This window comes from Hypanus sabinus, chromosome 8, assembly GCF_030144855.1.
Source record: "Hypanus sabinus isolate sHypSab1 chromosome 8, sHypSab1.hap1, whole genome shotgun sequence".
In the NCBI taxonomy this organism is placed as follows: Eukaryota; Metazoa; Chordata; class Chondrichthyes; order Myliobatiformes; family Dasyatidae; genus Hypanus; species Hypanus sabinus.
Genome location: NC_082713.1, coordinates 55966560 through 55990375, shown reverse-complemented (window position 1 = coordinate 55990375; position 23816 = coordinate 55966560). Strand labels below are relative to the sequence as shown.

At 41.5% G+C, this 23816-nt stretch overlaps 1 protein-coding gene across 3 annotated transcripts in view; it reads right to left on the bottom strand.

Annotated features, from left to right (window-relative positions):
• Positions 1-13137: 13137 nt before the first annotated feature.
• Positions 13138-23816, bottom strand: part of tmlhe (trimethyllysine hydroxylase, epsilon) — a 36745-nt gene continuing 26066 nt past the window's right edge. For all 3 annotated transcript variants that reach the window (XM_059977230.1, XM_059977229.1, XM_059977228.1), the window contains 3 exons: positions 22713-22949; positions 20390-20528; positions 13138-14320 (listed from right to left, as the gene is read on the bottom strand). In XM_059977230.1, coding sequence (XP_059833213.1) covers positions 14189-14320; positions 20390-20528; positions 22713-22949 — 508 coding nt within the window. In that variant the 3' untranslated portion in view covers positions 13138-14188. The remainder of the gene's footprint in view (positions 14321-20389; positions 20529-22712; positions 22950-23816) is intronic.

Below are 23816 nucleotides of genomic sequence, written 5' to 3'. Positions count from 1 at the left end.
AGATTCTGAGAAGCAGGATTTATGAACATTTGGAGAGGGATGATATGATTAGGAGTAGTCAGAATGGCTTTGTCAAAGCCAGGTCGTGCCTTATGAACCTGATTGAACTTTTTGAGGATGTGACTAAACACATTATGAAGGAAGAGCAGAAGCTGTAGTGTATATGGATTTCAGCAAGGCATTTGATAAGGTACCTCATGCAAGGCTTATTGAGAAAGTAAGGGGGCATGGGATCCAAGGGGACATTGCTTTATCAATCCAGAACTAGCTTGCCCGCAGAAGGCAAAGAGTGGTTGTAGACGGGTCATATTCTGCATGGAAGTTGGTCACCAGTGGTGTGCCTCGGGGATCTGTTCTGGGACCCTTACTCTTCATGATTTTTATAAATGACCTGGATGAGGAAGTGGAGGGATGGTTTAGTAAGTTTGCTGATGACAATAAGGTTGGACGTGTTGTGGATAGTGTGGAGGGCTGTCAGAAGTTATAGCGGGACTTTGAGAGAATGCAAAACGGGCTGAGAAGTGGCAGATGGAGTTCAACCCAGATAAGTGTGAAGTGGTTCATTTTGGTAGGTCAAATATGATGGCAGAATATAGTATTAATGGTAAGACTCTTGGCACTTTGGAGGATCAGAGGGATCTTGGGGTCCAAGTCCATCAGACACTCAAAGCTGCTGCGCAGGTTGACTCTGGTTAAGAAGGCATATGGTGCATTGGCCTTCATCAATGGTGGTATTGAATTTAGGAGTCGAGAGGTAATGTTGCAGCTATATAGGACCATGGTCAGACCCCACTTGGAGTATTGTGCTCAGTTCAGGTTGCCTCACTACAGGAAGGATATGGAAGCCATAGAAAGGGTGCAGAGGAGATTTACAAGAATGTTGCCTGGGTTGGGGAGCAGGCCTTATGAGAATAGGTTGAGTGAACTTGGCCTTTTCTCCTTGGAGTGAAGGAGGTTGAGAGGTGACCTGATAGAGGTGTACAAGATGATAAGAGGCATTGATCATGTGGATAGTCAGGCTTTTTCCCAGGGCTGAAATGGTTGCCACAAGAGGACACAGGTTTAAGGTGCTGGGGAGTAGGTACAGAGGAAATATCAGGGGTAAGTTTTTTTACTCAGAGAATGGTGAGTGTGTGGAGTGGGCTGCCTGCAACGATGATGGAGGCAGATACAATAGGGTCTTTTAAGAGACTCTTAGATAGGTACATGGAGCTTAGTAAAATAGCAGACTATTGGCTAGCCTAGTAATTTCTGAGGTAGGGTCATGTTCCACACAACTTAGTGGGCCGACTGGCCTGTATTGTGCTGTAGGTTTTGTATGTTTCTATTCCATGGTCAAAGTCACTTAGATCACATTTCAATAGTTCCATTTAATGTGCATGCAATATACATCCTGAAATTCTTGTTCTTCACAGACATTTATGAAAACCGAAGAGTACCCCAAAGAATGAGTGACAGTTAAAACATTAGAACCCTAAAGCCCCCATACTCCCCCTCCCACTCACAAGCAGCGGCAAAGCAATGGCTCTGCACCCACTTCCACTAAATGTCATCAGCACCTTCCACCCACCAACATACAATAGCAAAGCCCCCAATATAGACCATGATCAGCAATACAACAAAAACTAATCGTTCACACAATTCGACATGCCACAGGCTCTTTCTCCCAAACAAAGGGAAAAAATGTGTGATCTTTCACAGTGAGAGGGGAGAGATAACAAAACAATGCGCCGATTCACAGTGTTAAAATTCTGTCTTGCCACTGCCCCCACCCCACAAGTTCTCCATGCAGAGAATCAGCAACAATCTCTCACACAGCAATGAGAGAGAGAGAGAGCAGGATTTTCCGAGTGCAGAGCTGCCAACAGCTGACTGTTCCTGATGTCTCCTTCCCTCCCATGATGCTTCAGTATGTGGCACTGGTTTAGAATCAGCCCATCCACAGGGTCACAAAACCTCTGAACCCGAAGGCATGCTTGTCTTCTAAGCCTTGGCCTTGGGATATAAAAACTGACTGACCATGAGCTGCTGGGAGTGGGTCCCACCACTGCAAAGAACTGAAGTTCAACTGCAACTCCAGGTGAGGGCCTTCAACAGAACTCTGTCCACCTGAAAAGGAAAAGGAGAGACAGCAAAGCTAGAAATTAAGCTATTTTTGTAGATGAACATGAAAGAGTCACAATTTAGCACCATTGTAACTCCACCTCTCAACACTGATGTTTGGTCTCAACAGCAGCTGAACTTCTTGACCATGTCTGCATGCTGTTATGCATTGGGTTTCTGCCTCATGCTTGGCTATCAGTCATTTGCTTAACTATTTATTTATTTATTGAGATACAATGTGGAATAGGCCCTTCAAGCCCCATTGCTCAGCAATCCCCCAATTAACCTACCAACTGGTATGTGTGTATATTATACATTCTGTTATTGTTTTTCCTTTGTACTACCTCAACTAACCTAATCCCTTCTGCGTACTGCCCATATCTCTCCATTTTCTGCACATGCATCTACCTACCAAAGAGCCTTTTAGAACACCTCTATTATACAGTAATTGCTGTCCCTGATGTTCCGTTCTGGTAGCCCCACGCTCTCTATGTAAAGGAATGGCCTCTTCTCATCTTAAATGCATGCTCTCTAGTCCATTGTCCAGATTTCTGGAGCATCCGTTGATCATCAAATCAACTAAATTTGTCCCAGAGGTTCCAGCCATTGGTTTTCTGCCATGATCCCTGCTAGTGTTCCCTTCTAATCAACTTTGACCAGTTCCTCTCTCATGACTTTAAAATTATAAGAAACTCCTTTTTACCCGGCATCTCTAGAAACTCGTCTAGTTAGCCCTCTAACTAGTCAATGGACAGTGGTGAGAAAACCACCTTACTCAAACTCTCTATATCTAGGGTCAATATGACTTGAGTCCCACCAGACCGGAAAGCCGGGATGTTTTGACCACCCGCACCCCAATCTGAGTGAATACTGTGTAAATACTGACCCCATGCAATTAACCGTCAGCAAGAAATAACAGATCATACACTGCATGCAATTATAAAGAAAACATATTTACAAATTTCAGCTTTATTGAACAGTTAACAGGAAAAAGAAAACAAATAATAAAAAACGGCCCTTTACAGTTAACCCAGTCCAAAGGTGCATACAAGTTGGAGCTCATCTTCAAGTTGTCTTGAATTCACACACTGGACCCATGGTCTGTGTGAAAGCACACACCACCCTCTGAATGCCGTTTGAAATCCACCTTGAACAAACTGGCTCCCCCCATGGGTCCTTCCTCCTTGAAGCTATTCATCTGCACAAAGCAACAAGGACAGCATCCTCAGCCATCTTCACACCTGTCTTCCTCAGCTCCCAACCCACATCAGAGTCTTTCACAAAAACCTCTCTGCCCAGCGTTCTCTAGTACCTTCTCTCAATTCCACCATCCTGATTGGTTGACACAAGTTCAATCAATTGGTTGAACAACATAGCTCCTTAGCTTTAGCTCAAACACAAACATGCTAAAAACAGAACAGACAGAACTGCTAAAATGAAATATCTACAGCAGGGGTTGGTAACCTTTTTGCCTCTGTGGGCCAGATTGCATATTAATGAGCAGACTGTGGGCCAGATAAATGCCATAAAAAACTTGAAATATGGAAATTATCAATTTAAATACATCTAGTTACGTTTGGCCTCAAATTAATGAATAACGCATGCTAGAAAATCATTTGTGCTTAAGGTTGCCTACCCCGGATCTACAGTATAGTGGTAAAAATCTTAACCAGGATGAATAAAATATAAAATATATTATTTATACTTTGAATAATGTATCCTATTTAGAGCTGGTGATAAGGTTTTATTTTTCATATATTTAACATAATAAGTTAACCTATTAAAACATAAATATCAGGGTCTGTTAGAGTAAAAAATGATCTAGTGCTTTCCTGGTGATATGATGAATAAACTCATCTTGGGACTCCAGCTGGGTACTGGTATCGATTTTAACCCCTATTTTGATGACAAATTCTGCCACCTTCATCAGGGATGATGCCTAGACATACCTAGTTTGGTGGTACACTTAGACCTTGCTTAACGCTGAGGTGGGAGATGTGGAGTTCCTCGGAGATGAGGCGCTATGTAAATGAGCGCTATGTGGGGTCATTATAACAATACGTAAATGGACATGTGTGCCTGATAAAAACAATCAAATCCAAGATATATGATATTTTATGTATACACAGTAATTTGTGGAGTAACAAACTTGCAAATAGGCCTAACCTGTACATCAGTGAAGCAGCAACACAAATTTTTACATTGCTGCAACACATTGCAGCAGCAGCAGAGGGAAGCGGCTGGTGGTTACATCTTAGAGGAGGGACCAGACTGTGGATCCTCCTCTTTTGGTTTCTTCTTCAAATAAGTGTCGAAATTTGACTGCCTTTTCTTAAGTTTCCTCTCATGAAGCAGTTCTTGGTAGCAGGAAATCATGTCGAGAACACCTCTCTTTGCCTTATTGCTTTGCTCTCAGTCAGGGGTAGTCCATGATTTGTGCGAACATGATGATGCTAGTGCTTAGGAATCTTGTGCTGAGGTTGTGTGCTGTTCAGTGTCCTCGGATTCACCCAGGATGCATTGCTCCACCAATTCTCAAAGCTCTTAGTTATTAAGGCTCTCACCATGAGAATGCAGTAACTCTTCAACATCACCATCATTAACATCCTCTAATCCTGCTTCATTGTGGACAGTTCAACAATGTTTTAGATGATTGGTTCTGCCTGATCTCCTAGGATGTCATTACATGCTTCTGGCAATAGCTTCTTCCACACTCCATTCATGCAGTTTGATGTTACATCATCCCCTGCTGCTTTGATATTTACAGCTTTGATAATGTTGTAGTGTTTTTCCAAAACAGCCTCATGGATTGTTTGTCTTGAGGCTTTTGTTTCCTGTACAAGTTGCTTGAATGGCGATGAAGATAATGGGCTTTAAAATTTGATATTACTCCTTGATCCATTGGTTGGAGTAATGTAGAGGTGTTGGATGGAAGATAAACCACTTCTATAGGAATGCAGTTCTGAAGTGTGTCAAGATTCTTAGGGTGGTCTGGGGCATTATCAAGTACCAAGAGTGCTTTAGGTTCAAGGTCATGCTCCTCACAATACTGCTTCACTGCTGGACAAAAATGTGAAAGAAACCAATTTTGGAAAACATCACCCAAGCTTTAGTGTTTGATTTCCAAATCACTGGTAGATTTGACTTTAAAATGCCTTTCATTGCTAATGGTGTTTCAGAATGAAACATAATCATAGGCTTTAACTTAAAGTTGCCTTTAGCATTGTCTCCTAGCAAGAGAGTAAGCCGGTCCTTTCCAGCATGTTTCTCTTCTCAGGGGATGAAAACACAAGAAGAGCTTCTTTTCCAAAACAGGCTAGTTTCATCTGCATTGAAGTCAAGCTTGGGAGGATAATTGTCCTTTTCAATTACGACCTTCAGTGTTGCAGGAAAATCCCGGGCTGTCTTGCTGTCTATTAGCTGCTTCACCTGAGATACATATGCTATAGAGGTTATTTCGCTGTTTAAATCTATCAAACCAACCTCTGCTTCCTGGGAATGTTACCGACGTATCTTCTTCTTCTTGAATATGATTGCAGCTGTTTCTTGCCTTTTCCATTATTATCAACTGGCTTAGGGACATGTTTTGTTGTGTTTGGTCAACCACCCATATTTGTAATCTATTTTTTCAAGCAAATGGCTCCTTGAACGAGTCACCTTCATTGATGATAACTTTGAGGTCATCGTTGCAGCATTTTTCTTGTCTGCTTTTTTAATAATTGTTTTTTAATAATAGTCAATTTCAAAAGAGGCACCAACATCAACCAGCTTCCATATGCCATATAACTTGCAGTTTCACAAACATGCTAATACTTTTCCTAGACATCTTAAATGTACTACGCGCACTGGAAGTTGTAGGCTGTCTTCCAGACATTATGGGTGAAAAAAATGGAATAAATGGGCAAAGGAGCAAGAACGTTTACACACACGGGGAAGGCAGAGTGTGAGCGAATGCGTGATTGGCTGTGAGTGGCTCAGAGCATATGTAAAGCACTCTCATTGGCTGATTGAATGTTTATTTGGTGGCTGCTCTTGAGAAGTTTTAAGAGCTGTGTAGAATTAATTTTTTGTCATTTTTTAAAAATTGCAATTAATAATTAAATAACCACTTTGTAATGAATTAGCACTATGCAGGATCTGGGGGTGGGTGTGTATGTGTGTGTGTGTGTGTATATATATATATATTTTTATATATACACACACACACACACACACACACAAACTCTGTCGTCCATCCCTCCTGATTGGTTAGTCCTCTTCCAATCAGGTTTCTGCTGTCTCACCTTGGTTACAGTCAAATTTTAGTTCTTACTTAGAGTGAGACCGGCATCTTTGTTAAAGTTCTTTTCCTCTAGTTTTATTTCAATGACTTTCTTCACCAGGTGGTCCCAAAACCCATTGGTGTGGCAAAGTGGTTTCCTGCCTTCAAAGTCAATCCTATGGCCATTACGAATACAGTGCTCTGCTACCACCAATTTCTCTTTTAGAGTAATTAGTACAGTTGACCAAAATAATTTTAGCAACTATCAGAAACTATGGAGAGTGGGGCCACAGAAGTAAATACAAGTCATAAGATGGCCACAAGCAGAAAAAGATTGACAGCCATTGATGTAGACCAATTGATTATGGCATCATCTGATATGCTGTTGTTTATTTCCTCAATTACTAATTTTTAAATGACCTTCAAGTGAATAATACACACTTCACTTGCAACATTTTTTTTCTAATTTACTTACAAAAATAGCATTAATTTCAGGGAGAAATGATTCCTTGATTCCACTAAATTGCTGAGTTATTACAATGTAAGTTTTGCTGGAAGTGTTTGCTTGTGAGACGCTCATCAATCTCATGGATGTGACTGGACCAAAGACTGCTGCCAGACTAGAATCTTCATTCACGTAAACAGTATTTGACCCTTACAGGTTGCTGGCAGGTTTCCCTGTGTGTTATGTATTGAACATAATGTGAGATGACTTACAAGCAAAATAAACAGCTGCACACTTGTTCCTCACCTCTCCATCTCTCTTATGTGCTATTCCCAGCCACCCTGCTTCCCAGTACCAGTGAGGTTAGTCCAGTGAGGGGAGTAGTACATGTTACAGTGGAGATTAATAAACAGGGAAAAAAATTCCAGTGTGCATTGTTGAAAGTAATTATCCAGCTCTTCTGGGCTGCTCATGGTTGGAGAAGCTCAAACTCAACTGACATGAAGTGCTCTTGATTGGTGGGAGCACTGGTCATCAAGATGTGTTTAGGAAATCTCTAGAAGTACTCAATGGAGAACTGAGCAGTATGAAAAGGATCACTGTTAAGCCCAACCCAGCACCCAACTGCTTGAAGGCAAGACCTGTCCCATATGCTCTCAAATCAAAGGAAAGGCTGAACTGCTAACACTGGCCCATAGTAAGGAATTGGAACCAGTCTGTAAATGAATGGGCAACTTCAGTGGTTGCTGTGCTAATCAGCAATGGGTCTTTAGGGCTTTGTGTAACTATTAACTCTGTTCTTATGGCTGAACCTTAGCCTCTTTCCGTCATTGAGAACCTTTTTGCAGGATTAGCCAGAGGACAGACATTTTGCATGATTGACTTGTGTCAACCATACTTGCAGATGTATGTGGTGCCAGACTCACAGGACACATTGACCATAGTGACTCACTTTGGAATGTTCAGGTACTGAAGGCTTCCGTTTGGCATCACCTCAGTTCCTGCATTTTTTCAGTGAGCAATGCACCAGATCCTTAGTGGATTGACAGGAGTGCAATGCTATTTGGATGCTTACTTATTAACGGGGAAAATGAGCATTAACATCTAGAAAACTTAGAATCTACACTACAAAGACTCAAGGAATAAGTGGAGGGTCCAGGTAGACAAGTGCAAGTTCTTTCAACTTTTGATAGAATTATTTAGGCCGTGTGATCAATAATTCAGGGCTTCACAAGGCTCCAAAGGTGAAAGGTGAAAAGGTGGCTCCATTACCACAGAATGCAAGTTAATTAATCAGAATCAGGTTTATTGTCACTGGCATGTGTCATGAAATTTGTTAACTGAGCAGCAGCAGTTCAATGCAATACATAATATAGAAGACAAATAGTAATCATAAATAAGTAAAACAATTACAGTATATGTATATTGAATAGATAAAAAAATGTGCAAAAACCAGAAATAATATATATTAAAAAAGTGAGGTGGTGTTCAAGGGTTGAATCTCCATTTAGGAATTGGATGGCAGAGGGGAAGCTGTTCCTGAACCACTGAGTGTGTACCTTCAGGCTTTTGTACCTTCTACCTGATGGTAACAACGAAAAAAGGGCACGCCCTGGGTGCTAGAGTTCCTTAATAGTAGATGCTGTCTTTCTGAGAATCTGCTCATTGAAGATGGCCTGGGTAATTTGTAGGCTAGTACCCAAGATGAAGCCAAATAAATTTACACTCTCTGCAGCTTCTTTCGGTCCTGTGCAGTAGCGCCCCCCCCCCCCCCCACATATCAGACAGTGCTGCAGCCTGTCAGAGTGCTCTCCACAGAACATCTATATAAGTTTTTGAGTGTATTTGTTAACATACCAAATCTCTTCATACTCCTAATGAAGTATAGTTGCTGTCTTGCCTTCTTTAGAACTGCATCGATATGTTGGGACCAGGTTAGGTCCTCAGAGATCTTGACACCCAGGTACTTGAAACTCCACTTCTGATCCCTCCATGAGGATTGGTATGTGTTCTTTCATCTTACCCTTCCTGAAGTCCTCAATCAGCTCTTTCGTCTTACTGATGTTGAGTGCCAAGTTGTTGGTGCAACACCACTCCACTAGTTGGCATATCTTGCTCCTGTATGCCCTCTCATCACCATCTGAAATTCTACCAACAATGGTTGTACCATCAGCAAATTTATAGATGGTAATCAATCTATGCTGAGCCACACAGTCATGGGTATAGAGGGAGTAGAGCAGTGGGCTAAGCACACACTGGATACAATAGATGATCCGAGTAGATTCACAGATGAAATGTTGCCTAACCTGGAAGGACTGTTTGGGGCCCTGAATGGATGTGAATGGGCAGGTGTAGCACTTTGGCTGCTTGCAGGTGTAAATTACAGAATGGAGATTAGTAGGGAGAGAAAAAATGGACAAGGGAATCATAGAGGGAATAATCCCTGTGGAAATTGGGGGTGGGGTGTTGTAAGGTACAGATGTGTGGTGGTAGGATCCCTTTGTGAAGACTCATTCACTTCAACTCATCATTGCCCATACTGTTGGCGTACATAGCATCACCCTGTGGTGTGGGGGCAGTTATTTGATACTTCATGCAGTTGAGTGAACAACAGCCAAATGCTTTTGCATCAAAGACATTAAGTAAAGCAGAAAGCTACTGTGCCCAGATGGAGCAGGAAGCACTTGCAATTGTGTTTGGAGTTAAGAAATTCCATCGATTCCTCTTTGGTTGACTATTTACATGACTCACAGATCATCACCCCTTGACATAAATTTTTGGTCCATATGTGGACATTCCTTCCCTGACTGCTTAGTCGAATGCAATGTTGGGCTCTGTTACCATCTGCACATCAGGGTGATAAAAAGTACAGGAGGTCAAAGCACCATTCGAATGCTGATGGACTATCCAGACTTCCTTAGCTGCTACAGCTCTAGTCACTGGAGCAAGTCAGGAAGCATACGTATACTGACCCTGTTCTATCTGAAGTGGTGGACATGCCAAACAGGATGTTTACAATGGGGCAACGTAGCAGTGAAGAACTATGTTCCATCTTTAGCTGTTTTGGGCTTCCTCAACAGCTTGTAAGTGACAATGGCCTACAACTACTGTCGGAAGAGTTCAAGGCATTTATGGAAACAAATGATATTCAATACATTGAGCTGACACCATATCATCCAGCTACTAATGGCCTTCTGAAAAAATAAGCCTTCAAGACTTCAGTTGGAAGTGGATTCCTCAACCAGCATCTTACTACTTTCTTGCTGACATACTGGAACACACCTCACGCCACCACCAAAATGGCTCCACCCACTTCACTGATGACAAAACAGCTTCACAACTGGCTTCACCTGCTCAGACCCCCCCCCCAAAAAAAAACAAAGACTCTGATAAGTGAACAGAAAACCCAAGCAGGAAGATGAGCCAAAGTGAAGTACAACAGGAGAGAGAGAGTACTTGCCCAAAACTACATCTTTAGATCAAAGTGGATATCTGTGATGGTGGTGGCACACACTTGTCCTGCGTCATACACAGCAGAAACTAGTAACCACAACATCCGAACAAGGCATGATGATCGGCTGTTGCCCACTTCTGAGGCTACTGAAAACCAACACAAACAACCAATCCAGATCCATTTGTAGAAATGGGGCAGAATTCTGAGATGACGACTACAGAATCCGTTGCAGTCAAGATCAAATAACACAGCTGCTGCTCCTGATCAACTGCTTTCTGAAGTGCCCCTACTGACAATGCTTACCCAAGCCAAGATTTATACATACTCCACCGAGGCAAACTACTTTGCCATCATCTCCAGATTGTTGGTACCCTCACAAGAACAGGTGGCCCCAGATTGTATCTTCAGTTTAGTGACTAAATCTCAGAATAATCTCCTGGGTTATGTCTGGAATTGAAGCAGACTACCCTCTTTCCTAGCATAGAAAAAAAAGTATTTTTGTTGCTTGTTGAATTTGATGATTATTCCATTGAATGTTAATAATTCAGCAGCTGGTCTGTGCTTGGAGGGGGGAAAGACCTTTAAAATAAAGGGGGAGTGGTATGTCGTGTTCATATATATCTTGATCTTTACAGGTTGCTATCAAGTTTCAATGTGTTATGTACTGAATACAATTTGAGAGAACATTCTGGGTAGATGACTGATCGGCAAAATAAACAGCTGCATATTTGCTCACTTCTCAGTCTCTCGTGTGTTATTCACAGCCACTCAGCTTCCTAGTTCTACAAACACAACAAATACATATCTTGACCCTGTTGAAATTCAACTAATTTGGCGTGCACAACCCCATCTGCCCCAGAACCAGCCTAAAAATGCCAGAAATTGAAAGCAATTAGGTTCTGTAAACCCATTTGTTGTTGAGTGCTATTGAGTCGTCTTTGACTCAGGGCGACCCCATGGATAGTTTAGTTGTCCTTAGGGTTTTCGTGGCAAGATACAGAAGTAGATTGCCAAGCCTTTCTTCCACGCAGATACTGCAGCTGCCCAGATTGAGAGCCAGCCAGTTTCGAACTCAGGACCATCCACCTCAAAGTCCAGTGCTGATGACACTACACTGGCTGGCACCAACTGTTTAGCAACATCGATTTATGCCATTTTTATTTTTGTAATCAGTGGCACATAATACTAATAATAATCCAGAGATGTTCACTTTCTGAAGGACTCATCAAACGTCATAATTTGCCTATAGCAGTGGTCCCCGGTGGTTGAGGACTACTGGCCTATAGAATCTTAATCATTCTACTTGACTTTAGAACCAATATGGATCATAATCCACAACCCTTCAGTAATGTACCGGTAAAATTTCTTGCACCAGATAAATGGCCTACTTGACCAAGACATCAGGGAGGCATATTACCCTGCAATCACATCGGCACCTATGAAACCTCACGTTTCCTAGCAACTCTAATGAATGTAGCAGAGAAATCATTTCTACATGCCAACCTTTACAACTAATGTTCTAGTGGTAGATGAGGGAGAAAATGTGAAACAAGAAAAATAAAATTCTAGAGTTTAAGAGCTGATGCATATAAAAAGTAAACTGGTAGAGAGAATTGGGAATAATTAAATGGCAAAAAGCCATTTCACAGTAAGATGACATTCTGAAAATCAGGATAATATAAAAGGGTTGAGCATGGGAGGAATTTGTGGCGCAAAAGGTTACATCACACAGGAATCCAATGACCAGCAGGGATGCACTTCAAGGACTTAGATATTCAAACGTTTTTTTATTGTCTAAAATCGCCTAGATTTCAAAACTATGCCTTTGGAATGAAAGCTAGCCAATATCACTCTACAGCTCAAGACGTAGACCAGTTATCACACCACAATGTCCAAGACTGTGATGACCAACTGATGAAGTTCTTCTCTCTCTTACTCCTAATAAAGGGTAAAGTGTAAAACAATTGGCTAAGAGTGTCAGACTCATACAGCGTGGAACAGGCTGTTGCGCCCAACTGATCCACAACACCCCATCCAAGGTTGTCCCTTCTAAACATTGCCAATCTACTTACCTGTCCAACTGTCTTAACAGTTTTTATCTTACTTGCCTCAACTAATTTATCCAGTAGCTGATTACACAGATACCCACCCTTTTCGTAAGAAGTTGCCCCTCAGGTTCCTCTTAAATATTTCCTCTCACCTTAAACTAATGCTTCCTAATTCTTTATACACCAACTCTGGGAAAAAGACTGAGTACATGTTTCCTATCTATAGCCTTCATGATTTTATATACCTCTATAACTCACCTCTTAACACTCCTACACCGTAAGGAATGAAGTTATAGCCTGTCCAACCTCTCCCTATGACTCAGTCTCTCATGTCCTGGCAGCATCCCCTTGTACTCTTTACAGTTTAATACGATCTTTCCTACAGTAGGGCAACCAAACGAAGAACACTCCAAGTATGGCCTCACCAGTGCCCTAATACATCTGCTCTATGACCTCACAATTTTTTATACTCAGTGCCTTAAGTTACATGAGCCAGTATGCCAAAACCCTTCTTCACCAGCCTGTCCACCTGTGACTCCACTTTCTGGCAACCACATACTTGTACTCCAAAGTCCCCCTATTCTTATGACACTTTTGATAAAACCAAAATCTTTTGAATTAAAAAGCATATGAATATCTACACCAGAAAAGGAGCTCAAGATGTTGATTAGTGTGCCATTTTCTGGTATTAATTTCTACTTCCTTTCCATAATTATTAAAAAGCAATTTAGGACCTTCTCCCTAGACTCTTTCTTGCTGACATTTTAAATCACATCAGTATCCAATAATGCACTCCCCAGCATTTAAAACTTTAAAAAGATGCAAATACAATAACCTTTTCTGGGTTTAATTTAATACTACAGAAGTTTGACTGTATACATTCTGAAATCATGTTTTTAAATGGCTGAAAGCTCTTTTGAATAATTGAAAACAGAGCATTCATAAATCTCCTTATAACAATCAATCAAAAACATCAAAGGTGCAAAAGATGCCTTTGGAAAACAAAATCAAAATGTCAAATGGAATTAATGGATACATAGGAAAATCATTAAAAATCACTCACTTCTTAGTTTCCTGTACTTAGTCCTAACTTGTCCAGTCTCTCCCTATGACTCAGTCCCTCAAGTGCTCCACAGCCAGAAAAATCTAGGAAAGTAGGAAAACCTGCACTGACAGAATAAATTCATCTTAATATAGCCAAAGCTCCCCGTCAATATTTCTGAACTGCACCTACAGTAAGGAAGAAACAGGGCAGCACAGCAAACTTAAATAGCAATATGTGAATTACCAGTTTCTGGATTGGGTGATGGTGATTTAGAAATAGATATTGCACAGGACAATACTCCTTTCCCTCCAGATAGGCTACCTCCAGATAGGGTCTCTGTTTGAAAGATTAAATCCTTGACTACAAACACTACTTTAGTGCTGACTGTGATGATTTGTCTCAGTCACGAGTACTCTTCACTTAACCACAGATATAATTTATGAAGACATCTTTCCTTATGTGCAAACCAAATCACACAAGACCTTTCCTTTTCTCCCCAACGCTAAAAGTTTCTTAAACAATTCGTTCTCTGCAGTTGTGTTCTACTTCATGTGAACATCTGGAAGCCAAGTTTTCTTACTGAGTGGGCTAGACGAAGAAGCTATGGTTGAAAGGTGACAAACAGCCAAGCACCAAATCTTACAAATGCAAGTGGTATTAATTGTGCAATGAAGATAAAATACAAGTTTATTGGAAAAATAGTTCAATCAATGCAATAATTCAATCAATTTCAGTAACTTAGTAAGAGTACATGCTTCATTAATTGCATCTAAAAATCATCAAGGAGCCAGAATTCTTGCCCCATAATTTGTCTTCAAGTTGAATAGCATTTTTAAATCTGGATGCCAAGGAATCTTGCAGTATTCAGCACATCATCTCTCATCAGATAACATCCACATAGTTGTCGGTAGCCAGTGAATGCATCACGTCCATGCAAGACTCTCCAGTTATCTATAAATAGAACCTGTAATGGATACGAGTGGTCATATTATCATTACCATTTTAGCCCACGTGAAATAGTTTTGACTTTCATACAAAGAACATCTATTACCAAAAGTGTAGCTCTCCCCCCCCCCACCCCATTCCAGAACATTTTCAGATCCCAAATAGCATACAGATCATTTGCACATTCTTTAATTAATCAACTGCACAAGTTTGGAATATACAGTTGTTATGTCCGCAGCCCCCTCCTTTGTAAGAATCGCAAAAGAGCACTAGTTGAGGGGGGGTCAGTAGACCCAGGAAATGGGAGAGAGAGACGTGCCGAATGCCTCGTACCACAGCGATGCAAAATAACGCGACATTGACCACTGTCTCCTGGAGACCACGTTTGTGGATTGGGGACTATGCTACATGCAAGCCCTCGGGCAAAGTGGGCTGGTTGAGAGAGAGATTGCATCATCCCAACCTGATTGACATCTGAGACCCCGTGAGGAAGTATAAAAGAGGGTCTGGGGGGAACAACCCCTTTAGACGCACCAGAAGAAACGCTAACGATCCCGTAGTAGCGGGAAGCCATTTGAAGGAAGTCGCATGCGTTCGATTCCGTGGCTGGAATCGGTGACTGGAACCACGGAAACCAGCTTTTAGCTAACAACGGGGAAGCCCGCTCCCCTGATTCAACGGATTCGCTTCATAAAAGACCCGAGCAAGTTTCTTTTCTCACCAATCTCTCTCTCTCTCTCCCAACAGGTGAAAACCCAGCGTTCCCCAAAAGGCTGAAGCCTGCAGGAACTGAGTGACTTTTATATTTCCATCGGACAATATATTATCCCCTAGACAAACGATCGAGCTGTTTCTTATTGATGGTTATTATTAGACCCGCGCTTTTAGATTGAGTAGTGACAACGTATATTATCTGAATGTTTGTATTAATCTTATTTTTGTGCCCCTTCATAAATAAAGACTTTTAAAAATAGTACCATCAGACTTCAACGGACCTCTATCTTTGCTGGTAAGTGATCCAGTTATGGGATTTCATAACAGTTGGGGGTTCGTCCGGGATTTGACACCAAATTGGAGGGCCAGTGAATCGGGCTTGTAGGTCCAAAACTTGGATCTGGTTACGCGGGTAGCCAGACGGGAAACCAGCAAAGATGGACGTGGGTGAATTTATAGAAAACCCAACTCTGGAGGCGCTGGAGGTGGCCTCCAAATTGGACTTGATAAAATTGGCGAAGGAGTTAAACTTCACAGGGGTGAGGTTGTCAATGAAAAAGAGGGAGGTGTGAAGGGCAATAACTCAGTATTATATTGGGAAGAATATGTTTACAGCTGAGGTATTGGAAAATATCCCTGAAAAGGTACCAGCTGGTGGGGCGGCTCAGTTAGAGTTGGAGAAATTAAGGTGGGAACATGAAATTAAGTTAAAACAGCTGGAAGCAGCCGAGAGGGAGAAGCAAAGGGCCGAGAAGGAGAAGGAGGCAGAGAGACAGAGGAAACATGACTTGGAGATGGAGAAGTTAAGACAAGAGCAACGAAGTCAGGGGTCGGACCGAGAGGAGTGGTTTGATGTCAGTCGGGCGTTGAAGTTAGTACCCCCGTTCGAGGAGACGGATGTTGATAGTTATTTCTTGCTTTTTGAAAAGGTGGCAGGGAATCAGAAGTGGCCCAGAGAGCAGTGGGTGGCGTTGTTACAAAGTGTGTTAAGAGGGAAGGCCCAGCGGGCATATGCGGCGTTGTCCACGGAGGAGGACGGGGAAGAGAAGTATGACCAAGTAAAGGCGGCCATTCTCCGGGGTTACAAGCTAGTAGCTGAAGCATATAGACAAAAGTTCAGAAATTTACGAAAAGGGTGTAATCTGACGTATACCGAGTTTGCCTATGAGAAGGGTGTGCTTCGTTGGTGCACCGCGGAAAAAGTAGACGAGGATTATGGGCGTCTTAGGGAGTTACTTTTGATTGAGGAATTTAAAGGTTGTGTTTTGGAGGACATCCGGATGTACTTGAATGAGAAGCCGAATAAGTCCATTTCAGAATTTGCTAGGTTCACGGATGAATATGCCCTAACCCACAAGACAAAGTTTTCCTCGAATAAAAGTTCCCAGAGAGACCGTGGGAACGATCGAGAAAATCCGACAAGTAAGGCAGAGGTCCCACCGGGAGCTAGCGGTAAGGTTGAGGGGGAAAGGCAAGATGGCCAGAGGTTTCCGGGCTTGACCTGTTTTAATTGTGGAAAGGGAGGGCATATTGCATCTCGATGCTTTGCTCCGAGGAAAGAGATAGGAAAAGGGAAAGCCGCAGTCCCTATCAGGTGTGCCGTGGTAATCAGTAAATCGATAAGAGAGCCCCGGGTCTGAGACTTGTCTGACACACGGAACTATGTCTTTGAGGAAGGGGAAACCACCAATTCCCGTACGAATCTGGAGAGACACGGGGGCTGAGCTGTCGTTGATCAGCAGTAAGGTACTAGAATTTGGTCGAAAAACGGGCATGATAGCGGTGAAGGGAATCTGTAAAAAGATAGAAATGGTGCCTTTACATGAGGTCATTATGGATTGAGAGCTGGTGTCTGGACCCGTTGAAATAGGGGTGCCATCAGAGTTCCTGAGAACTGACGCGGATGTCCTTCTCGGTAACAATTTAGCAGGTGGTAAGGTTTGGGCAGCCATGATGCCGACCCGCCGACCGGCGAGTGTGGTGGCCCCGCCCCTAGAGTCCCAGATCTATCCCACATGCACGGTCACTCGCAGCCTGTTGAGAAAGGCAGCTGAGAACAAGAGCAGTTTAAATCGGGCCAGTTTTGATTTGGCCGAAACGTTTCTACCGACCCTGTACCAGGAGGGTTTCGAGGGTGGTAAAATGAAGAGTAGTAAAGGGAAAGAGGGTAAGGGAGCGGAGATAGATCTGCCTTTAGCGAGGAGAAAGGTCCTAGAGGCAGAAAGTAAAGATGAGGAACCGATAGAGCGGTTAAGAGGTCCAGAGTTGGACATGGATGATCTGTCTGGTTTGGCAGAACTGTTTGAGGAAGTTGAAACTTTAAAGGTGTTCCCGATAATGAAATGAGGGCAGCCCTAGATGAAAAGGGTGCCCTTACCTCGAAGAAATCTGCTGGGTTGGCAGATGAGGTTGTTTCAGCCCGCGGGGTTGAGTTTACTCCAGAAGGGAGTTGCCCAGAGAGTACCTGGGAGAAACGGGGGAACTTAGAATTTAAAAAGGGTACGGGTATTGAAAGCCTGGAAGAGGCTAATGTCCCATTTGAGTGTGTCCAAGATGGGGATGCACGTGGTACTGAACCTAGTAACGGAGCTCAGAAGAAGTCTGAGGTATTTGATTCAGTAGAACGGGGCGGCCGTCCTTGTGGGTCAGATAGACTTGGTTCAGTGGAAAAAGAGTTAACCTTGATAACCGTGGGAAGTGTGAGTTCCCAGGTGTTTGTGCTCGAAGGTGTGTTCAAAGTTAATGCAGAATTTAAGAATGGGGAAATGAGGATTATTATTGAAGGAAACACAAAGTCTGTAGTTCCCAAGTCGAATGAAGAAATTTTAATCCTGGCAGATCGCTTACAGAGTGAGCCAGGAGATAGCGGGGCCCCCCACTCTATTGTTATGCCAGGATGGGGTGTGAAGAGGCCGAATTCGAAATGCTATTTAAACGAAGAGTTCGAATTAAAAACCAATAGCCTGAAGGGTCCTGACGAAAGGGCTAGCCACCTGGGTAAAATTAAAGAACTGGGTGGAAATGGTCTAAGTTTGGGACACAGTATTGATAAAGTAGCCCCTATGAAAGAGGCGGGCGGGAGTTTACCACGCCAAATTACTCAAGTTCCCCACGGGGGGGGACTCACTGGAAAAGAGGCGATGGTTAATGGGGATGCCATTTTAAACAGCAAAGCAGGTTGAACAGGTTTGCGCCAACGCCTGTGAATAATAAAGACAGCCCCCTTGGAAACCTGCCGGTTAAGTAAAACGACCGAAACAATTAGTATTCGCATAAACTTTTGTAGATGCACATAAGCGAAGATCACAACTCCTTAGTTTTGTTGCTGGGGAAAAAAAAAGGTGGTTATTAAGTTGAAGTCTGATGCTACGAGACTTTAGTAAGGTACAAGATGTTACAATATTAAAGGGAATGCCACTGTAATCGTTAACCGTTTGGATGTTGAAATAAATGTATACCTGTGTTGCTCTGTAGTGAAAAGAAAAGCTTGTGTATTGTGTTAGATTCTAAAATCCTGTAAGACTCTGTACGAATCCGGTTTTAACCGCTGGTAAAAAACACCTTTAAGGGGAGAGGTGTTATGTCCGCAGCCCCCTCTCTATCTTTGCTGGTAAGTGATCCAGTTACGGGATTTCGTAACACAGTATCATGCAAAAGTCATAGGCACATGTTAAAAACATTCTGTAAAGCCCCGATGCTTTCAAAATCAATGAAAGGAAAAGTTTCTAGATTTCAAAAAATACTAGAAAGAGCAGAATCAGTAAAATAAAACTAAATCAAATCAATAGTTGGTGTGACCACCCTTTGCCTTTATAACTGCAATTTTCTTTATGACACTGTTGTGCAGTTTTATAAGAAATCGGCTGGTAGGTTATTCCAAGCATCTTACAGAAATTGCCACAATTCTTCTACAAACTTTGGTTTGCTCACTGATTCTACCTCTCCAGGTAATCCCAGGCAACCTCGATGATGTTGAAGTCAGGTCACTCTGGAAATAATACCATCTATTGCAGATCTGCTGAAGATAGTTCTTTATGACCTTAGTTATGTGTTTGTGTCATTATCCTGCTGCAGAATGAAGTTGGAACTGTCAGACGCCTTTTCCTGATGGGATTGCATGATGGATGAGAATCTACTTGTACTTCCTCAGCATTGAGGATTCCATTAATTCTGACCAGATCACTAACTCCATCTGCAGCAATACAGCCCCAAACCTGCAGGGGACCTTTGTCATGCTTCATTGTTGGCAACAAACACTCATCCATATAGTGCTCTCCAGCTCTTCTATGGACAAAATGCCAACCTGTTTAAGCCAAAAATTTCAAATTTAGGTTTGTTAGTTCAGAGTACTGGCTGCCATTGTTCAGCACCCCTGTCCTTGTGTTTTTGTGCATAGGTAAATCTCTTGGTTTTGTTTCCCACTGCGGAGGAATGGCTGTTTGGCAACAACTCTTCCATGAAGACCACTTCTGACAAAACCCCTCTGGACTGAAGAGGAGTTACTTGGGTTCTAGTGGTTTCTGTGAATTCGGAGCTGATAGCAATGCTAGACTTCTGCCAATTTAGAAGGGACTTCAGTTTGATGTATCTCTCATCTGCTGCATTCCATTTCTGTTTCTGACCACTGCATTTCTGGTCTTCAACTTTCCCCTTTTTTGTGTGTTTCTTTGGAAGAGTTTGGATAGCACATCATGAAACTCTTGTCTGCTGTGAAATTTCTGCTTGGGAGAGAGCTTGGTGATGTAGGAATACCACCTTTTGTCTTGTTTCTCACTCTTGCCATGGTGTAAGAATTGATGGTTTGAAGGTTAAACTGCCACACCCTCACCTTTTAGTTTGGTTGTCCTTTGCTCAGTTTGATTCCTTCTACACCTGTTTCTGTTGCAGTTAATCAGTTTAGTTCATTCAACTCATTATGTCATTGATTATTAGCATCCTGTCTGTTATCCAATCACAAACACGAGAATGAGGCTAGATACCTATAAAAAAATCAAGCTTTTTATTTGATTACTTAATACATATTACCTTCTTTAACAAACTTTTTAAAATTCTCTAACATTTAATTTTTTGGAAAATGGATGTTTGAAAATCTAAAATGTACTATTTTCTATTGACACCCTAATGCAGGAGACAAAAATAAACATCTAAAACAAAATTTATATAAAACATCTTGGGTGCCCAAGACTTTTGCACAGCACTGTATTTCCCTCTCCATATCAAACCCCACAATTCCCTGTCCTCAACCCAATGCAGGATACATGAAGAACATATTCTCCACTACACATCTTCTATAGGTGTGTGCTGGAGAATGAGAATGGCAGTAAATTATTGCAATATTTAAACAATTTGGAACAGATTGACTTTGTTTCCTTACCTTTCCAGGCTTTAGCTTCACCCATACTTCATTCTCTGGCTTCCTGAGTTCTGTAGTAAGGGCTCTGTGTGCAATGTACCATTGGTGGACTACATCATGAGGCACTGTGCTAATAATGGCTCTATCATAATTGTTATATCTGTAGAAAAGTTAGTTTAGAATAACATTCCAATTATTAGGGAACAAATTACTGCAGACTACAAAGTTTTTTCTGGTGCAAATTTGAGAACAATAAATGAAAGAGATTTAAAACCGTAAAGAAAACTTTACCATGAGGAATAAAACAAGAGGGTGTAGGATCACTACAAGAATTAACAATTGAAACAGACCATAAAACATTTAAAGGGTATTACACCTGAGTGAAATGACACAATCTAGGATGTTCATGCATTTGGGATTACCACACAAGATAAGCACCAATCTTACTTTGCAAGTGATAGCTAATTTCCTTGTTGTAATTTCTCCAAAACTAAAAAGTTTAGCTCAATCCAGTACAGCACTAAAATGCACAACCAAAAATATTTCATGTTCCATGAATCTTCCACTTAACAAACAAGGGCACTGAAAACTACTTAAATAGGATAAAAGCATGAACCACAAAAGTTAGCATTCTATCACCGGATAAGATAGTCATGAGCTGCCTTCATACACTGCTGCAGTTTGTATGAAGGTATTCAGTACCACCAAAGTTGAGATCCATTTAGGTTTTGACCCAGTAAACATGAAGGAATCATGACTGATGCAGAGCATGGTGTGACTTTGTATGGGGTCCTCATCCACTTCCATAGAAGGCCATGGGTTTGGGCAAGATTTGGGTGCCATAAAGTCATGACAAGTTGAAGTATGTTCACCAGACGGTGCATACCCCAGTCATAACTGGTCTAGACTGCTACAATTGCAAACAGGGTTCTATGGTGGAGTTGGTCATAGTAGTGGAAGGAGGAAGTGCAGGAAATGGGAACTCAAAGCTATTCTTGTTGATCCCAATTTGAAAATAAACAGGTATCAAGTTTAGTTAAAATGGTATAACCTTTAGGCAAATATGTGGCCGAAATTCATCATTTATACAACTAAACAAAAGGTTAAAAATTTGGGCAAAGCAGCTGGAAAATGGAAATTCGTGGGGGAGGGAACAGAAAAGAAAATTTAATTTGTTTTCAGTCTGAATTGAAAGCTGCTTTTAGCTCACCTTGGCTCAATCTACAGCGGTCACAAGTTATGTTCTCTCTAAACTGTATGAGTACACACGTTTTTCAATCAGCGCACAAAGGAAATTAATGTGCGCACAAAAGATTGGTTACCTAAAGTAATGTAGTAATTAATAATTATACTTATTGAAAATAATCTTTTAGCTAAATGTTTCTGTTAACTAGTCGGGTTTTCAAATACTACAATGCACGTCACTAATTTACATCACCTCACTTTTCCTGTTCCGGTTTATACAGCTGCATCACGGCGGCAGCCATCTTTGGCATACAGAGTTCATATCATACAGTTTACAAAGATCGTTTTCAAATCCTGGAGATAGCTTACTAAGTTTTTATTGAAAAAAATATCGATTCACTATGTCGATTTCAAAAGAAGCGAAGGGCGTGAAGTGAAAAAGAACTGCAAATTTGCTTTAAAGTTGAATGGCTTAACAAAATAGTAGAACCTGCTACACCAAAAGCACATGAGGTCATGAACATTCAGCTATGAGAAATATTTATGTATGATTTGGAAACTGGAGTTATGTTTGTATTGTCGTGATGCACAAGTTGTCTGTGAGCAAAGTTTTAGTCCAATGAATCAACTCAAAAACAAGCTGAGAAACCGTTTAGGTGAATGTCATTTGGATATGTTAATGAGAATGAAAAGCTATCAATTGGATGGAAGTTCTATTAGTCTAGATAGAGTTTACCAAGAATGGGTAAATGCCAAAGACAGGTGAGAAAAAAAATAACTTGAGTGACTTAAATATGTATGTTACTTTGTTGTTATCCTGTACAGTTTTATGTCAAATATTTTGTAAACCTACATAAACTGTGCCATGTCTGCATTCAGTGTGCACATACTTTTGTCACAGGAAAAAATATTTGCACAACATAAGATTTTTGCACACACTGACTATTAAAAATTAGAGGGAACATTGGTCACAAGAAAGTTAATGCCATCATATGATAAAGGAATGATGCCAAATTTACCAATCTAAAAACTCTTGAGCAGCTAACTTGCAGTTCTCCAGATGGATAGACAGTATTGATGCCTTAAGGATCATCTTTGGGCAGTCTGTTTATTCTACCAGAGAAATAACAAGATCAACATATTTGATGATTGCTCTCACCTTATCAAATACAATTCATTATTCCATGGATAAACATTCAGAATTGGTCCAATTCCAATCATGTGATTGTGACATTGTCCTACATTCTCTATGTATTCATGCTTGATTGGCACCTTAGTGAGTAAATCAAAGTTATCAGGACTTTGTTTCCGTACATTTTCTGCAGCATTAAAACCATCTTCCAACAGAGTTCTTCCGCCAGTTCCATCATGCCTCAGACAGTGAAACAACTGTACTCTTGTATTTAAAAAAAATAACAGAATTAGATAAAGCACATTCATTTTCATTCATTAGCAGATGATTAACTAAAGTCCCTTCAGCTTCCAGAAGAGTGTAAATTAGAACTAAGTATACTAAGCAGAAGAACAGTCCTTAATCTAATATCCTATGCATTACAGACTAAAATTAAACGTATAGTTTTAAATTTCAGAATTCAATATCATTCAATAACTACATTATATTTTAACTGAAGTTACATCTTGAGATTAAGCAAAACATTGGCAAATAATCAGATAAATATTTGGGTTATCCTATCCTAATTTCATTCATTCACATCTTTCACGCTCCTTAAAGGATATACATGTAACACCTTAGTTAAGAATTTTACTGCTATGCTGTAGGTTAGTGGTCACCAACCTTTTAAAGCCCAAGGATCCCCTACCTCGGCCTTAGTGAAAGGCAACATCGATCCCAAATCGATTAGTTACATGCATGCTCACTGGGCAGAAAGGGCCGGAAGTAAAACCCTGCAACCCGGAAGTAGAAATAAAGTATGTACACCAAGGGCCACCAACCGGCCCGGGGGGGGGGGGGGGGGGGGGGGGGTGTTGGTATTAATCACAACCAGAGTACAGCGATACTGAAGGAGGTTCCTTGTGTCCAGTCTATTCCGCAATTTAGTTTTGTGGTTCTCAGCACTTGCTTCTGTCCCGCTTGCTCACGTTTTTTTTCTGCTCAAAAAACTCAACGGGTTTGTCTTTAAGTGCAGGATGCTTGGACTCAGGGTACCGAAGCAGTTTTGAGGGCTTCATTGCCTCGTTAGACAGCTTCTGGACCCGAACTCCAGCCTCCCGCCCGCCCGCCGCCAGGTGCGGCTACTCGTAG